Source organism: Rhynchophorus ferrugineus, unplaced genomic scaffold, assembly GCF_030347505.1.
Source record: "Rhynchophorus ferrugineus isolate W39M unplaced genomic scaffold, kcgeb_rfMv2 rfM10, whole genome shotgun sequence".
Taxonomy (NCBI): Eukaryota; Metazoa; Arthropoda; class Insecta; order Coleoptera; family Curculionidae; genus Rhynchophorus; species Rhynchophorus ferrugineus.
In genome coordinates this window covers 253,306-269,478 of record NW_027472589.1, presented here as the reverse complement: position 1 = coordinate 269,478, position 16,173 = coordinate 253,306, and the positions used below count along the sequence as shown (strand labels likewise).

General features: G+C 40.9%; 4 protein-coding genes and 1 long non-coding RNA gene across 7 annotated transcripts; 2 read left to right on the top strand and 3 right to left on the bottom strand.

Moving 5' to 3' along the window:
- The first annotated feature begins 603 nt into the window (after positions 1–603).
- On the top strand, positions 604–3,708 carry LOC143204288 (glutamate receptor ionotropic, delta-1). 2 transcript variants are annotated; one of them, XM_076416854.1, is made up of 10 exons: positions 604–962; positions 1,023–1,189; positions 1,466–1,624; positions 1,678–1,900; positions 1,957–2,167; positions 2,220–2,390; positions 2,449–2,675; positions 2,734–2,942; positions 3,004–3,272; positions 3,324–3,707. In XM_076416854.1, exons 1-10 carry the CDS (start codon positions 743–745, stop codon positions 3,568–3,570), a joined length of 2,103 nt encoding a protein of 700 aa, XP_076272969.1. In that variant the 5' UTR covers positions 604–742; the 3' UTR covers positions 3,571–3,707. The 2 variants fall into 2 exon arrangements, with proteins under 2 accessions (XP_076272969.1, XP_076272967.1); XM_076416852.1 differs by having other exon boundaries at positions 1,466–1,653; positions 1,712–2,167; positions 3,324–3,708.
- Positions 3,709–4,210: 502 nt separating this feature from the next.
- Positions 4,211–9,561, bottom strand: LOC143204294 (protein cortex). Its single transcript, XM_076416870.1, has 7 exons — positions 9,234–9,561; positions 6,565–6,734; positions 6,297–6,508; positions 5,804–6,100; positions 5,572–5,751; positions 5,352–5,505; positions 4,211–4,454 (listed from the first exon to the last, which is right to left on the bottom strand). Exons 1-7 carry the CDS (start codon positions 9,431–9,433, stop codon positions 4,309–4,311), a joined length of 1,359 nt encoding a protein of 452 aa, XP_076272985.1. The 5' UTR covers positions 9,434–9,561; the 3' UTR covers positions 4,211–4,308.
- A 54-nt stretch (positions 9,562–9,615) lies between these two features.
- On the bottom strand, positions 9,616–14,705 carry Cralbp (Cellular retinaldehyde binding protein). 2 transcript variants are annotated; one of them, XM_076416877.1, is made up of 7 exons: positions 14,565–14,705; positions 12,693–12,911; positions 12,479–12,638; positions 12,364–12,425; positions 12,111–12,304; positions 10,130–10,246; positions 9,616–10,072 (listed from the first exon to the last, which is right to left on the bottom strand). In XM_076416877.1, exons 2-7 carry the CDS (start codon positions 12,907–12,909, stop codon positions 9,824–9,826), a joined length of 999 nt encoding a protein of 332 aa, XP_076272992.1. In that variant the 5' UTR covers positions 12,910–12,911; positions 14,565–14,705; the 3' UTR covers positions 9,616–9,823. The 2 variants fall into 2 exon arrangements, with proteins under 2 accessions (XP_076272992.1, XP_076272991.1); XM_076416876.1 differs by lacking the exon at positions 14,565–14,705 and adding an exon at positions 13,593–13,748.
- LOC143204313 (uncharacterized) lies at positions 13,502–15,472 on the top strand. The gene is made up of 3 exons (XR_013007556.1): positions 13,502–13,644; positions 13,780–13,872; positions 15,336–15,472. It is a non-coding gene; the product is annotated as an uncharacterized LOC143204313 (long non-coding RNA).
- LOC143204302 (transmembrane protein 208) lies at positions 15,180–16,115 on the bottom strand. The gene is made up of 4 exons (XM_076416887.1): positions 15,980–16,115; positions 15,773–15,922; positions 15,581–15,717; positions 15,180–15,528 (listed from the first exon to the last, which is right to left on the bottom strand). Exons 1-4 carry the CDS (start codon positions 15,983–15,985, stop codon positions 15,297–15,299), a joined length of 525 nt encoding a protein of 174 aa, XP_076273002.1. The 5' UTR covers positions 15,986–16,115; the 3' UTR covers positions 15,180–15,296.
- Positions 16,116–16,173: the final 58 nt, after the last annotated feature.

The window sequence follows — 16,173 nt, the reverse complement described above, 5'->3', positions numbered from 1 at the left end:
GCTAGATAAATTACTTGCGTGGGTTGAACAAAAAATGACACGAACGGATCATTAACAATTATAACCATGATCAGTCTTTTATTTATGCGTGTTAATTTAATTTATGAAACCGCATGGATAGTTTTTGATATTTATATAAAAGATTTATCATATCATTTAAAGAACATGAGTGTTTCTTTCAGAGACACTGGTATGTTTTAGCTCATTTGAATTTGTTAATGGTATTGAATAAAATACAACAAAAATAATTGGTTTTATTTGTTATCCTTGCTGTCTAGATAATTTACTGGTGTTTCCACTTTAATAGAAGATTTTATTTCACATTTACTCATTCGAATTGACTTGAATTATAATTTGTTATTGTAATATCATTATTCCAACTCCAATGAATTCAATTTAATTTTACATTTACTATGACCAACACCCATGAATGATAGATATTTAAAGATTCTAATCATTTATACTATTTTGTAAAATAAATAATATACGACAGACAATTGCTTTCATTGTTCTTGAAATCTAGACAATTTACTTACTTCTGCTATTGGTCGTACAGACTACAGTTGTGGGTAATTAAATAAAGGTTCCATCATTATCGCGCGCTTTCGATTAGTTTTTAATTGCCGCGACTAATGGTTTTTAATTATATCTCGTTGATTAGTTCTTTTCCAAATGGAGTGATTGCGTGATACGAAGTAGGTCAAGCAGGCGTTGAAATCATTCGCCCGAGAAGACTGAAGACATGCGAATGCTCGTGGTGTTTTGCTGGTTGTGCGCGATGCTGGTAAGTGGCCAGGAAAATTGGTCTTGGCGCAAGAACTCCTCGAGGGCGTACAAAAATCAGACGTCGGGCATGAATTGCGCTTTTAAGCTGACGAACGAGATGGTCCAGATGGTGATCGAATACTCGAAGTGGCGCAATATGGCGCACGTCATCGTGGTCGACGAAAATATTCATTCAGGTATCGGAGTACTTGATTAGGAAGAAAACAACTGTTACCTAGATGTTTTTTCACTTTCAGGCTGTTTCATGTCGGTACTTAAGAGTCATTATCGTTGTTTTTATGTAAATCGCCTGATGGTCAGTTTTCGAAGGAAGATCCGAGTGTTCGATACTTTCCTCGCTCGACAAGCTGTCGTGGTCACTTTTGTGAAGACTGATTTCAATCAGAGCGTTTATCTCGATCAGGTGGACCCTACAAAACAATTTTTAAACTTCAGGCAATTTGCAATGCATTTTGGGATAAAATAAACGAAAACCTATCTTAAATTATTTGGAATTTATTGTTTTTAAGACTCGTGACTATATATAAATCCATTTATTTTATGACAACATCATTTTCATTGTATAACTTAACAACTATGGGTTGTATACATTTCTAAGACTCAGTTATACGATAGAAATATTGGTGCAAATTGCATGAACATTTAACGAATCCTTGTAACAGTTCCGTGTTGGTTTCAGGCCAACGAAATCGCTTCTAATTTGGATTACTTTAAGTGGTTCAACGTCGTGATGCCGGGAACCAACGTTCACTCCGTCTTTGACACTCTCGCCGTGAGCACTCTGTCGGTCGATGCTGATGTGGTGGTGGCTTTGAAGATGGGAAATGACCTCGATCAAGTATGGTTGACGAGAGCGATGGTATCGATGTAAAAATTCGTTGAAAATTCTAGACGGAGTTACCGATGTGTAATATACACTCGACAGGCACAAAGAGCGGACCGCACGGCGTCGCTCCGACGCTGCTGCCTTTCAAGCACCGCAATCCCAACGTCACCAACAACTTCGTGGACGAGTATTGCGAAACGGCGGAGTCCAGCGGCGTCTTCTACTGCTTCGTGCAAATTTACAAGATCCGGAAGCTGTACAACGACTCGCTGGTGCTGAGGTTTCTGGGTCTGTCGATTTGCAGCAGGATTCGGGTCCGGTGTGTCTAAAACGATTTTCCACAGGGTCCTGGGACCGAGATACCGGCGCCAACGCCCTCAGGCCATTCCAGATCATCGAGAAGAGGGACAACTTCCACCGGTTCCCGCTGATCCTGGGCAAGAAGACCTTCACCCAGGAGACGACTGTGGCCGACGAGAACCTCATCGAGGACGACAACGACGAACAGAATATGGATAAATTTTCGGATTTTATCACGACTTATCTGAACGCAAGGTACTGGGGCTATGGCCGGTTTCTCGAAGCAATATCGTTTTCGTTCTTGAAGGGAGAAGACCATGGTGTACCCAACGCTAGGTCTCAAGGCTCCGGATGGCAAATGGAACGGGCTCTTGGGCGGCGTGGTGGAGCAGAAGGTGGATTTGGGCTTGGACATGGTGATCAAGGTCCCCGAGCGGTACAACGACATGTCCTTCTCGTTCGATATCATGCAGTCCATGTGAGTCCGACTTGCAATGTCCCTGCTCTTTTATTATCGAAGCTTCATCGATTTTCAGACGGAACATCTACGTGAAGCCGGAGGAATCGCACACGGCTCGCGACATCTTCTTGATACCCTTCGGGACGAAGATGCTGCTGTTGGTCCTGCTGACGGGCGTCATATGTTTCGTAGCGATGTCGCTGAATCTGCTGTTGGTGGGGGGCGACGGCTCCGAGCCCAGGTCGTACCTAGCGGCGTTCTCCGAGTCTAGTTTCTGGGTGTTGGGCGTCTTCTGCATGCAAGGTGAGCGGAACCGAATCGGAGGGGGGGCGATGTATCACCGGTGATGATGCTGTTGCAGGCAGCATGATCGAGACTCGTTCCGTATCCGGCAAGATGGTCATAGTAATGGCCCTGCTGTTCACCCTGTTGATCTACAATTCCTACTCGGCCTTCATCACGTCGATCCTCTCGGTGAAGCTGAAGAAGATCCGCACCGTCGGCGACCTGCTCGACAGCAACTACGTCATCGCCTACAGCAGGAACAGTCAGGATGAGATCTATTTACGGGTATTGGACGAATGGTTGAGAGTAATTAGTACCGAGTCGGTTCACTTCTTTCCGATTTCAGTCCATGAATAACGTAAGTCAGCTGAACCAGATCTATCTGCGAGGATATCTACACAGCGACGTCACCAACATCACCGCGGGCCTCCTCCGGGCCACCCAGGGGAACTACGGGTTCTTCGCCACGGGCCACGTCGCCCGCAAGGAGTTCCTCTCCATCAGCAACTATCGGTGCAAGTTCGACCTGATGGAGTTGCCGGTGAAACAGACGCGGAATAACGTCGCCTTCCCCTTATCCCTGCATTCTCCCTACAAGAAGCTCGTCAATATGTGGTAGGAGGCACGGTGATCATCTATTGCTTGTTTCACCCATCTCTCTTCCAGTTTGATCAAGATGCTGGAGTCCGGCGTACACGACTACATCACCACGCTGGTGGCCCCGAGTCTGCCGATCTGCAGCCAGCAGAAGACGTTCCGCAGCGCCAGGATCAACGATCTCTTCACCTGTTTCATACTGTTGGGTACGGGGATCCTGACGGCGTTCGCGGTGGTGATGTTGGAGCACGTATGGAAGAGACGAGGGCGAGCGCTGAAGCGCCGACGCCGTGGACCCTTTCCTTTCACCCACTGAACGTATAGAAACAGGAATGATTCGACGGTATCAATTGAAATATTTTCGTAATTTTTTTAAGCACTCCTATTTATTTACTATAGATTCTGTACTTATAAGGATATTTATGTATCAGCAAAAGGTAATAGCCCTTCCAAGAAAACCGTCAATGCACCATCCTCAACATCGTCGAACGTACTGAACTGAACGTTTTATCATTTTACTAATTAGCATTTTACTCTAGTTAAAAAAAGAAACCGTCTGATGCGTCCGAACATGTAACCAAATCAGTATATGAAATTCTATTTGTGTTGGTAATGGTCGACGATAAATATGCATTAGATGTACTATAATGTTGAAATAAAGTATATTTTATGATGTTATTTTTGGTTCATTATTTTATTTACATTAGTATTTTGTCAGCATGATCAATTTTGATGTTATGCATTGGCTGTTTTATTGGAAGAATTATAGGTTTAAACATTAAATTAGTAGGCATTAAATATTGTAGTTAGTTCGAATCACTGTACTCAAAAGTGCGACAATTTCAATTGTGCTTATATATGAGCGAATAAATCACTAAATATAAAAATATCGAATTGGTATTTCTATGATTTACTGGAAGGATCGATGGTTCAGATGAATGAAACACGTGGACAAGAACGCCTAATAATAATTTAATTAAATTCAATTTGATAATAATTTAATAATAGCAATAATAATCTATACCTAAACAACGCGCACAAGAATCGTCACTTTCTACCTCAGGCACTCGTTGAAACGTCTCTCATTGTCGAAGACGCTGAAGATGTCCCGCCGCTTCTGCGGCCTCTTACCTCGGATGTCGGACGCCGCCTCCCCGAAGAACTCCCATATGGCCAAGTTTTCGTCAACGCTCACTGTGGCTGAAACAGACGTAAGCCGGATACAGTGCTTTCGGTTCACTGAACGTTTGAAAAGGTAATCCACGTTCTTCGATAATTGAAATCGGAACCCATTTCATGCTCAAGTCTCGTACCCGATTAATAAAACCAAACAATTTTTTTAGCAACGTCGCTTCCCTAATTTTGTAAACTAACTTCTTCGTAGATCAATCAGACCTAGTGCAATCCTTTAAGTCCAGCTAACCTGAGAACTGAATCTAAACCGTACAGTGGATGGCAAAAAAATGTGTTCAATGTAACCACCCTTTTGAAAATAACAAGAATTATTTCACAGTTGTGGTTAATTTTGGAGAATCAGCCGACATTCGGTGAACTTCGGCAGTTTCCGCCTAATTTTGCGACATTGCCATTTACAAGCAATCAACAGGTAGAACCCAACGAACTATAGTATTTGACCTTGGCACTGGTAAGGACCCTGTTTTGTGAGGTTAAGAATTTTCTTGTATTGTACTTGTACTGTTTTGTTTTGTTTTGTGTAAGTTTAAGTGTTGAAGCATAGGTAAATAAGGTTAAAAAACACAGAACGTATGTTGTTATATAAGCCTCAATCTTAAAAAAATGTTAATTTGTATCTTAATTTGAACTTAATTTGTCAACTCATTGATAATTGATCTAGATATATTATATTTTACAAGAACTGACAACGTTACAAATTCAAATCCTTGTGCACATTCCATGATTCTCGAGAATTAGACTCTTGTGTGTCACATTACTAGATTAAGTTCGGGAAGATACGGAGCCGGCGTCATCTGTACGTCAGGCCGAAGACTTATCGAGAGATCTATTAATTGGAATGGGTTCCGACAATAAATCGTGGATTACCTTTTATTTAAACGACATTGCGGCCAGTAGAGATACCTAATTTGGTTCCGGTGCCGTCCCACAGGGCGAACGGTACCCGCGCGTTGTGGAACTTCAGCTCGTCCACGATGGTGTGCATGTCGCTGAAGACGGTCAGGAAATTGTAGCCGAGGCTCGTGTCTGGATCGGAACTTTCGCAGTAGAAACTGACCTGCGACAGCGGGAGAGAGGGGGGTGGTCAATGGTGTAAATTGCGGCCAGGAACCGCGGCTCTTACCAACAGTTCCGCCGAAACAGGATTGAATGTGAGACAGTCAATGATGTTTTCCTCTCTGAAGAACGGCTTGGCTACGCTCTTGTCGATCAGCTTCCGGTTGTTGATGTTCCACAGGTAGATGGTGTTGGTGATGTCGGCTATGGCCAGCACGGACTCCTTCCACGGGTGCCAGGCGGTGCTCTGGAAGCAGACGCTTTGAACGACGGTCCGGATAGCGCGGCGGATGTCTCACCTTGATGTAATTGCAGCCGCCTTTGGCCACGAACACCTCCTCCATGGTTTGCGCCAGCTTGAAAACCACGCACGAGCCGGACATACCTCGCACGGTCAGGTATCGCTCGTTGCAGGACAGCTGCAGGTCGATGATCTCCTCCGTCAGTACCCCGATGGTGTGGTCTGATCGGTAGCTGTTCTTGAACACCACGTTGATGGCCCCCTTCGAACAGCCGCTGAACACGTATTCTTTGCTGGTCCATTCGATGGCCGTTATGACGCAATCGTCGCATTTACAATAAAAGTTTCTGGTGATCTGTGCAGAGTAGCGAAGGCGAGGTAACAGTGAGGTTAGCATAGAGGAAATAGAAATTCGATTGTAAAGTTACGTTCAGACACTGCACTAAAAAAACAATTGATGCGCTGGATTTAACCAGATTGACTGATACGTTGTTGCCAGTTTGTAGATGTAGGGAATTATTCAGTGTTCAAAAATGTTAGCGTAGTCTTACTTTTAGCCTTTCCGCGTCAAAGATGCTGAGCCTGGAGAGTGTTCTGGACACGGCGAAGTGCGTGCCCGATTTGTTCCACTTGATGCAGTCCAAGATGGTGCCGCCCGAGTCGGTCTGTTGCGGCTTGGAGTCTCGGAACGGCCACAGATAGACCTCGCTGTGGAAGATGGTGGCCAGGAGACCGCTCTTACCCCAATCAATCACGTGGTGATCTGACAGTCGCAAAGGAATATGAGTACTGCAGTCAGGTTTGCGCGGTTACACTTACAGATGGTGGTGCTTATGTCGGGCATGTCCAGTATAATTTCCGGTCTCTTGATCAACGGCTTCCTCCTAGGCTTTACCGGCCAAGTGTGGCTCGGCGTCTTCTCCGGCACATCCAATACTGGCATCTGGTATGGACGATCGGGCGTTTGCTGGTAAATGGACCGCAGCAATCTTCCGGCAAGAATGAACGGTTAACAGGGATAAACCCAGGCCGTGCAAGAAGCCCCCCGGACTCATTTATGGGGAAAATCTTGAACCAATACCAGAGAACCCAAGTTCGAGTGATTCAACGCTATGTGACCCAACTTGGGTAATTCTAAATCATCATATATAGTCCGTCCAATGATACAGCGGTTTTATCATCACACGAAGATTCAATATCAGCCACAAAAAAGCCTCCAACTTCATCTAAACAAAGCAGAATTGTGGTTGAAAACATGGACTAACAAAGCAAATGAGACAAAATCTACCCAAGTGACATTCACCCTTTGTAGAAGGAGTTAAACTAAACCAAATCTATTGGCTGATTCTTAGGTAACAAGGTTTTGCTGTATAAGTCAATACTTAGGACCATCTGAACCTATGGAATTGAACTGTGCGGTACTACTAGCGAATCTAACATAGCAATCCTTCAGAGATTCCAGAATAAAGTGTTGCGAGGCATCGATCATGTCCCATATTACGTCTCCAACAGACTAATTCAGCGCGATATCCCCTTGAAACGTACAACGAGTGTGGTTCAAAGTGTTAGTGCATTCCATTGCACTGGCCAAACAGTTGAATGTGCGCGATGACAGTGAAGTGCGTAAGATCAAACGCATACTACCATTCGAACTGATTAATAGTCACATAGAGTGAGACATAATAATCCAAAATATGTTAGAATAGTCCCAAAATAAGATTTAGGTTATAAGATTACTTATTGAACCGATCTTCTACATGTCAGAATAGTTATATTGTATAAGGGAAATCATAAAAAATACTTATTGCCCACGGACAGATTGTTAAAGTTTTAAGAGATTAATCTAATATCTGATAATTCTAGAATTAGAAGTTAAAAATCAGCGCAAATGTCGTAAACCAAAAGTCACTATTGGGACGTAATGACGACATACATTTTGATGACGTGAGTGGGTTGTTTTGTTAGACGGGCTATAGTTTTATTTCTGCTGTTAGGTACCCGTAAGTGCATTTAAAATATTTTCAAATGTCACACCGTGGTATAAATGAACAGTTGTTTATATGTCAATTAATGATTTAAGCTTTAGCGTCTTAGGACCTCTACTGTATCTACTCTACGCTGCTGACATTCCAACAACAAAAGAAACACTTCTTGGAACCTTTGCTGATGACACAGTTATTATGGCAAAAGATATATCTCTGCCTAGGGCAATAGAAAAAGTGCAAGTGGCAGTCAACAAAATCTACAAATGGACAAAAGATTGGAAAATTCAACTTAATAGCTCCAAATCTGTCCACGTTAATTTTGCATTAAGAAGAAATAATAAAAACTTATTTATATCACTCAATGGATGCCCGATTCCTCAAGCAGAATCAGCAAAATACCTTGGAATCCATCTTGACTGTAGATTAAATTGGAAGCATCACGTTAGACAAAAAGAAAAACACATTAGAACCAAAATAAAACAACTATACTGGTTAGTCGGAAGATACTCTCAACTTGATCTAAAATCAAAGAGGTTGATCTATAATACAATTATAAAGCCAATTTGGACCTATGGGGTGCAAATATGGGGTTGCACTAAAAATGCAAATCAGTTAATCATACAGCGCTGTCAAAACAAGATTCTTCGATTGATTACCAATGCCTATCGCTATGTAACCAATGAAGAACTGCACGATGACCTGGAAATCAAATGGATTTGCGAAGTTGTGCAGGATTTCGCCTTGAAATACGAAAGAAGATTACTAAATCATTCTAACGTGGAAGCAATACAACTGCTGGACAGAGCACAGGATGTCAGGAGATTGAAACGAATAAAACCATACGAACTTGTGTGAACATTTAGTGTGTATTATTAGTGTAAACTATAGCTATAAGTTAATAATTAATAAATAATTATAATTTTATAATTGAGGAATACATACTGATGTATTTTCTCGTACTCGTCTTGCTTGTTAATTAATCCAAGCACATAGGAAAAGTAATAATAAATTAATTGTAATAATAATAATTAAGATTGTACTAAGCGTATCTAATAAAGATGTTATAAAAAAAATTAATGATTTTCTTCTATCTATTTCGTCGTAAACCAAAAGTCAATATTGGGACGTACTGACGACATACATTTTGATGACGTGAGTGGGTTGTTTTGTTAGACGGGCTATAGTTTTATTTCTGCTGTTAGGTACCCGTAAGTGCATTTAAAATATTTTCAAATATATTACAGAAATATTTATCAAAATAATTTGAAAAATAAGTGTATTTTGAATTAAGTCACACCGTGGTATAAATGAACAATTGTTTATATGTCAATTAATGATTTTCTTCTATCTATTTCTCTCATAAAGACGAGTATAATGCAAAAGAGAATAACTTGTAATAAAATAAACTTGCTTTGGATAATCGCAGGAGTGGATTTCCCAGGCTTGAGCCGATAACGGTTAGCGAAACTCGAGTTCTCCCGTACCGGTCCCCTTGCCACTTACAATTTCCTATAGTTGGTGATCATGTTGGCGTATTTGGCCGTGTTGATGAACGTCTCGTTCAGGAGCTCGTTCTCGATGGGCGTGGAGGACAGGTAGTCCTTCTCCGAGTGAGTGAGATTGTAATGATTCAGTTCTAGGTTGATGCATCGTCTCGGTATGAATCTGTCGAGGGAGTAGTGAGCGTTCGTCGCTTGTTTCATCCCGTTCACTGCTTCGCGAATGGCACGTCGCTCGCTTCGATACGACACGAACACAAACTGGGAAAGGTACGACGGGTGCCGCCTGCTCGGAATGTCGGTCGTGGTGTTTTTGTATCGATACCGCGTCGAAAAAACACAAACATTTCGAGTGCGCGGAACGTTCCGAGAGGAAAACACAAATATTTATCCCAAATACGTTTATTCGATTATAATCTAAGGCAAGGGGGTGTCTAATATATAACATATAAGCATACAGATGTCTGATACAAAAGTAATGTCTCCTTAAGAGCTACAGTGATGATGCCAGTGGTCGTCCTTAACCTAACGCTAACAAATATATATGTACAAAGCGACTTAACTACCTACGAAAACGTCTTTCCGCGTCAAACCTCAATCGACCTCCAGCTTCCTGAAGCTTCCGATCATATTCTCCGCGTCCCGTCTGGCGGTCTTCGATCTGATGATCCCCCCATCGCTCAGAAGCCGGATGTCGTCCGTGGCGAGGATCCTCTTGGCCTTGGCGTCGACCTGTCGGGTCCACCAGGTTATCATGTCCTTGGCGGGGACGTGGCCTCCGAATTCCGCGGGCAAGGCCTCCAGCTCGATGCTCTGCGAGGCCGTGGACTTGCCGTCGTGCACCTGAGGACACGGGGTTGGATCGGTTCAGGTCCCTGGACCGCCGGTGGTACTACTTACCGAGATGCGTTCTTTGAGCTTCTGGGTTATGTTGCTGCGGGCGAAGTCGTAGACGTACCGGAGCGCCTGGGGCATGTTGATGAGGTGGATCTCCTTGTGTCTCATGGGGAAGCTTTGCTGTAAACGTTGGGAATGTTGGAATGTAGGGGAAGGCGTGACTTGGCGGTACTCTCGTGTGAACCGTTACGTAATGGATCGGGTAATGTTTTTCGTCGAGAATGTCGAGTACGTTTCGAAACAGAGGCGGCGCGCGCGAAAGTGAAAGCTCTCTTCGACGCAAACTACGATCGGGGTCTCAAAAATCGTCAGTGGCACGTGCTCTCTGGCGAAAATGTTTAACGAAATGCGTCCATGCCGGTGCAACGGACCATAACAAGATATATTTAAATCTGGCGTAGCAGGAAATACCGAAAATCTTACATAGATATTTACTTTAATAAAATCGATACAAATGTTTAAATATCTTTACGTTTTCTTTCGGGATAAAAATATATAGTATTTTCAATAAAATAGCCAATGCATATCAACACCGTCAGTTTATAAAAACGTAAAATCTCTTTTAGCTCGAAGAATTTTTCTTTCTCATTTTACTAATTGGCATTAGTCTAGCTAAATAGAGGCAGAATGAAGTCTAATGTCTAGTCTACTGGTCGACGCCGTTATCATATATCAACGTAAATATAATAAAACAACTCTAACCTACAAACTGTTGCGTCTGTTTAATTAACTGTAGTTTAACCCTTTCAATAAATATGCATTAAACGTACTAAACTGTTAATATAAATTATATTTTATATAGTTATCTTCATTCAAAATAAACGAAAATTTAAATTTGGTGCAGCAGCGGTGAATTATACACTTTGATGACGTGCATTGGTTGTTTTATTGGAACTGCTACGTACTTTTATATAACCTAATCTGAAAGTAAAGTTCCACGAATGTTTGACATTAAACACAATTTTTATGAAGAATTCTTGATTTCGTTATGACATAAAACTATCTTTAGAATCGACAGTTAATGTAACCTGAGAAAAAGTCACCGAACTTTTATGAATGTTTCACATCATGAAACGTAATGTTTTCAAGTAGTGACTAATTTTGGAGAATCATAACCGGCAAAAAACCGGTAAACTTCGATAGTTCCTGCCTGATTTTGCGACGTTGCCGTATCCAGAGGTAGAATCCAAGGACCTACGGTAACCATTTTGAGTTTAATGCATATGGATTTGAATTGCATTCCTTGCTTGTAATGAATGAACTGAGAGACGAATTTTCATGCTATTTGGCTGGGACCATATAGAATTTGCCATTACTTAGATATTTTATTGAGTAATTGATTTAGCTTCACAATTATGATAGATGCTAGCTTATATATATATATATATATATATATTAAATTAGTATTATTATAATTAGTAAATTAGTATTAGAAATATTAGGCTAATTTGTGAATTTGACATAATTTATTCTATTTATATTTTATTCTTGAAATATACATATAATTTGCAATAACTGGCAACGTTACAAATTCAAATCGTTGTACGCGCGGTTGCCTCTCGAGAATTAGACTCTTGTATCTTCCCATTGTGAGATGACACTTTAAATCGTTCAATTTAACAATATCAATATAGATAGGTCGCATCAGCAAATGTCAATTTGACAAGAAGCCCAGTGCTATTTATAATAATAATGAATAAATAATGAATTTCATAAATATTTAACATCAACAAATGTCAACATTATATAAAATATTGACTACCTAATCTCAAGAAATTTATATGAAAATCTGACATTATTTAATGTCAGTTTGTCCTATAGGAATCTGTATATTATTATGACCTAACCTAAGAAAGACACCGTTTTTTTTATGAATATTTACATCATCCAATATTGAAGTAATGTAACATAATAGCCGAACAATCCGCGTTTTTTTACCGTGAAATATTTTAGAAATGCCCTAGATGCGTCAAAAATATCATACCTCTCCCCATTTGATCAGTGTGCCAAATTCGGTGACCGTAAATAGCGTGACAAAAGAAGCGTTGATGGCCCCTATGTCGGCCACGTGAACAACCCCCAGAATTTGATTCTCTTCCTCGGTCAGGAGCGTCTCGTAGGTGATGGCGTGCGCTCGAGCCATATCCGTCCCCGTGTACCGCTTGGGATCGAATTTACCTGAAACCGAAAACATAGTTCCGCGTTTGCTCGACGCTGTTTTGTTTTTCGTAGCTTACTGAGATCGTACAATATCACGCGGCGTCCTTGGCTGTCCCTGACAGGGCTAACAAAAATGTACCTGGAAAATATAACGTAAGACAGTGTTCCGGTGATTCTCCCGTTTGTTTTTACCCATTGGTGAGGAGTTCGTTGACTTTGTCATCGTTTAGGGTGAGATTACGGAAGATGTGGTCGAATCGCTTACGAAAATTCAGGTACTTGAGCAGCGTTTGTTGGGCCATGGGGATGCTGAACTTCTTCACTCGCAGGAAGCGAAGCAGGAAGTTGTCGTCTGCAAGGAATAGTTTTTAGCGACCCAGTCGGGGTTTATTCGGAGCCTACGTACCGGTAATGCAATTCTCGACGTCCTGGTTCTGTTGAATCCACACCTTGAGCTGCCGAAGACATTCTGTCCGTACGTTCTCGGTCTCTCGCAGTTCCTCTTCCGCTTTCTTCGCCAGCGCTTTTCTCGACAGGGCGTTCCGTTGGTCGTTGTCGCACTCTGGCACGGCGTCGATATTGTCCGTCCAGCAGCTAGTGGATATGAGTAGTTGTGTCGACATGTCTGCGAAATAACAAAGGCCGTGACTGATGTCGCAACAGAAATATACTTTTTCAGCAACGCAATTTTTACGATGGTCTGTAATGTAACAGTGAACATTGCGAAACGCCTCCGGCTTTTAAGCAACGCGCGAAAGGATTCTCGAATTGCTTTCTCCCACCGTCTAGTTCATATACTACACATTCTACCGTCCGACCAAAAAAAAACCAAAAAAATCGCTTTCATAATGGTACGACAGAAGATAGTATAGAACTTGGCAGACCTTAAAAATTATAAATACGTACAATTAATTTCGCCTATTCTAAACGCTCGCATATAAAATGACTCTAATTTTTTCCCAGGCGATATATTTCTGACTTTTTGTAAGCTGTTTATGGCGATTTTGGCGAAGGCGACACGGTAAGACGGTTTTCTCATGCGTAATGGAAAAAATGTTCTCAATATATTTCCTGCAATAAAACGCGACACGTAATAGTGAAAGTGAGCGCTCGCTGCTGCGTTCACGGTCAAGGCTAGAAATGTTAATGTAACCGAGTTTAGATAAAGGCATCTCCGATGGACCACTTCCGCCAATGTTCGAAAAAATAAACGAAATCGGTAATTACTCTAAATAAACGTAACGTAATGTAATGGTCAACCAACGCGTCTCTTATTAAATGCCATTAAAGAACTAAATGTACGTACCTTGGACTTGTACTAACGACAATAAAAGCACGGAACCGACAAGCAATCAAAGGTAAATAGGTTCTTTTGGTTCTCTTGCTCGTAACCGAAGAGTAAAGCGGTCGTAGGGGGATTTAGAGTAGGGGTCGACTTTATGCGACTATTGCGTTGCCCTGTTATATCATCTCTCGTTCTTTTCTGTTTATAGACACACTCCCCGAAAGACCAAATATTGCACACAACCTGGTACTTGAGCTCTGATGGAGATTTATTAGATAATCGTTGCGTAAAATGAAAAAAGGTACGAAGGCTAAGCACATAGATCATTAACAGGGTCTTGCGGTTACTAAACAATCGTCAGTTTCGCTTAGAATTGTTAAAGCGTCCGTAGGGATATGACATATCGAGAGAAATTCTTCGTCAAAACGTGAAACGGCGTTGCAAAATAGGAAAATATTAAGCCTACTAGTTATTAGTTAAATCTCCGTTTTTCGCAATGGTTCACGTAACTATTAAACGAAACACGCGGTAAAATATTGCAGGAAAAATATGGTTTCTATTTACGTTTACGCTCACCTCGAGAGTTTCCTCTCAAAGATATTGTTATAGGCCGGGTTATATCGACAACTGTTTTTCATAACAACGCTTTTAAGTGTCAGTAATTTACTGGATAATTATTAGACCTACAAGTAAAAAACCAATGAAATATTTCCATCTAACGCTCTGGTTAGTTCATGCAACTTTGATTACTACGTACGCATTCTATGTAAATATCGTTGCAAAAAGAGAGAAGTTTAATATTTTAAAATAATCTACCTCTTTTTAATAATACGATATGTCTAGAATATTTCTGGAGAATATTAAGACAATTGCAGCGCTCCCAAAAAACAAATGCAAACATTTTCGCTGATATATTGACACTGTTTGACAAATGTTGACACGAACCTATTGTATCAAGTAGTTAAATATTCGTTTATAAAAATATTCACTCACCTCAATGTTTTATTCCCGAAGACAGCGTTACTGGCCCGATCTGATCGACAACAGGTTGTCGCACGCCACCATTTGCCTATATACGCGCTGTCTACGCGAAATTGTCGTTAATTTTTCTAAAGCAATTTTGCAACTTCTTATATCACAGCGATCCGTCGCTTTTAACCGTGGTGGCGGTTTCCTGGACAATTATTAAAAGAACACGGTGGTGTACGCATTGTTATATCAAGGAAAAAGTAGGTCACATGCCGGCTGGACGTGAAATTGCTCGGATTTTCGTTGCAGTTGTTTACATAATCCCGCGGATTTGTTTTTGGTTCGCTCGCAGTTGGTGACCGCATTGTTTATACCCCATGGATCGTTGCTCCCTCCGACTGGGACACGCCGTGGTGTACGTCGGGGTACTTAGTGTCACTGACTCTGCCACCCTCTATATTGACCGCTTCCTTCAAAAAAACGCCAAACTCTTCGCCTTTTTTACAGTTGCTTGACCAATAGTAAGTTAAAGACAGAGCATCATGACTATTATAGTATTACACCCTTCAATATCCCTAACAAAATAAATTTTTTGATATTTTATCTGATAATAGATATTTTTTACCAAAATAAACAAAATTAATATTAAAAATCACCTTTATTTACAACTAGTGTAATAAAAACAAATACAAATAAATACCATAAAAAAAACAAAACAATTAGTCAAAATGTGTATGCCAATTCTTTGAGAAAAGATTATCTCATGTTGGCCATTCTCTTTTGTTTCCTTTCCAGTTTCTTCTGTTTCTTCTCATCCATAATGGGATTTTCTGGAGCTGGCTGGAAGAAATAAGGAGAAAGGATGTTCCTCCACAGAATCCAGAATAGCCGCGCTGGGGCCAGCAACCACAGGAACCAAAAATAGTTGGAAATGAAAGCAGATAGCAGCTGACAGCCTGCTGTAAGGATGATCACATCTTTAACGTTCCTAAAACCAAATGGTGTCATAAGTTGTACTCTGTTACTCCTAACCTGCTTACTCTGCAATCCCTCCTTCCATATTTAAGTCCACTCCACTATCCAATAACTGTCCAGTCGGAGTGTGCTTTGGTTTCGCCATATAAGCCATAAACTGGTAGGATCCTATGTAAACCAAGCTTGAAAATATGTAAAAAACCTACAAAACAACAATTATGTAAATAAAACACTTTAAAATAACAGACACTACATACAATATTGATTGTTGAGTGATAAAACACAAGAATGGCCAGAGACAGAGCATTGGAAATCATAGCCATATTTCTGTAAAACTTGAGTGTAGCTACATTTTCGTCCAAAATTTGTTTGGCTCCTTTTGTGGCCTGTTTTCCTTTTTGAGGGGGCTGCAAAGTAACCACCACTGTTATATTCAATCATACTTTACGACAGATTAAACTCACACTCATGGCAATTAGTTATTTAGTTAATATTTCTTCAGTTTCCAAAACTTTAATTCATAAATACAAGTTTTAAAAGATGCTTCTATACCAACTCAGTTCCACGTTGACACGATTTATTTTAAAGAATCAGCTGTTTGATTTATTTCTGTACTAAAACTTTACATTACAAAAAGAAGATGATGTACCGCTGGCGA

What these genes read in the sequence shown, in the direction of transcription:
- LOC143204294 (XM_076416870.1), bottom strand. Translation starts at nt 9,433, where the DNA reads ATGAAACAAGCGACGAACGCTCACTACTCCCTCGACAGATTCATACCG. An exon ending in CTGTTTCGGCGGAACTGTTG is followed by an intron (nt 5,506 to 5,571) that starts GTAAGAGCCGCG and finishes CCGCTGTCGCAG; the next exon opens with GTCAGTTTCTACTGCGAAAG. An exon ending in CGGCACCGGAACCAAATTAG is followed by an intron (nt 4,455 to 5,351) that starts GTATCTCTACTG and finishes CGTCTGTTTCAG; the next exon opens with CCACAGTGAGCGTTGACGAA.
- LOC143204302 (XM_076416887.1), bottom strand. An exon ending in ATCACTCAACAATCAATATT is followed by an intron (nt 15,718 to 15,772) that starts GTATGTAGTGTC and finishes GTTGTTTTGTAG; the next exon opens with GTTTTTTACATATTTTCAAG. An exon ending in ATGGAAGGAGGGATTGCAGA is followed by an intron (nt 15,529 to 15,580) that starts GTAAGCAGGTTA and finishes ATTTGGTTTTAG; the next exon opens with GAACGTTAAAGATGTGATCA.
- Cralbp (XM_076416877.1), bottom strand. Translation starts at nt 12,909, where the DNA reads ATGTCGACACAACTACTCATATCCACTAGCTGCTGGACGGACAATATC. An exon ending in AACGAACTCCTCACCAATGG is followed by an intron (nt 12,426 to 12,478) that starts GTAAAAACAAAC and finishes TATATTTTCCAG; the next exon opens with GTACATTTTTGTTAGCCCTG. An exon ending in AGCTCAAAGAACGCATCTCG is followed by an intron (nt 10,073 to 10,129) that starts GTAAGTAGTACC and finishes CCGTGTCCTCAG; the next exon opens with GTGCACGACGGCAAGTCCAC.
- LOC143204288 (XM_076416852.1), top strand. Translation starts at nt 743, where the DNA reads ATGCGAATGCTCGTGGTGTTTTGCTGGTTGTGCGCGATGCTGGTAAGT. An exon ending in CGACGAAAATATTCATTCAG is followed by an intron (nt 963 to 1,022) that starts GTATCGGAGTAC and finishes TTTCACTTTCAG; the next exon opens with GCTGTTTCATGTCGGTACTT. An exon ending in TTCGATATCATGCAGTCCAT is followed by an intron (nt 2,391 to 2,448) that starts GTGAGTCCGACT and finishes ATCGATTTTCAG; the next exon opens with ACGGAACATCTACGTGAAGC.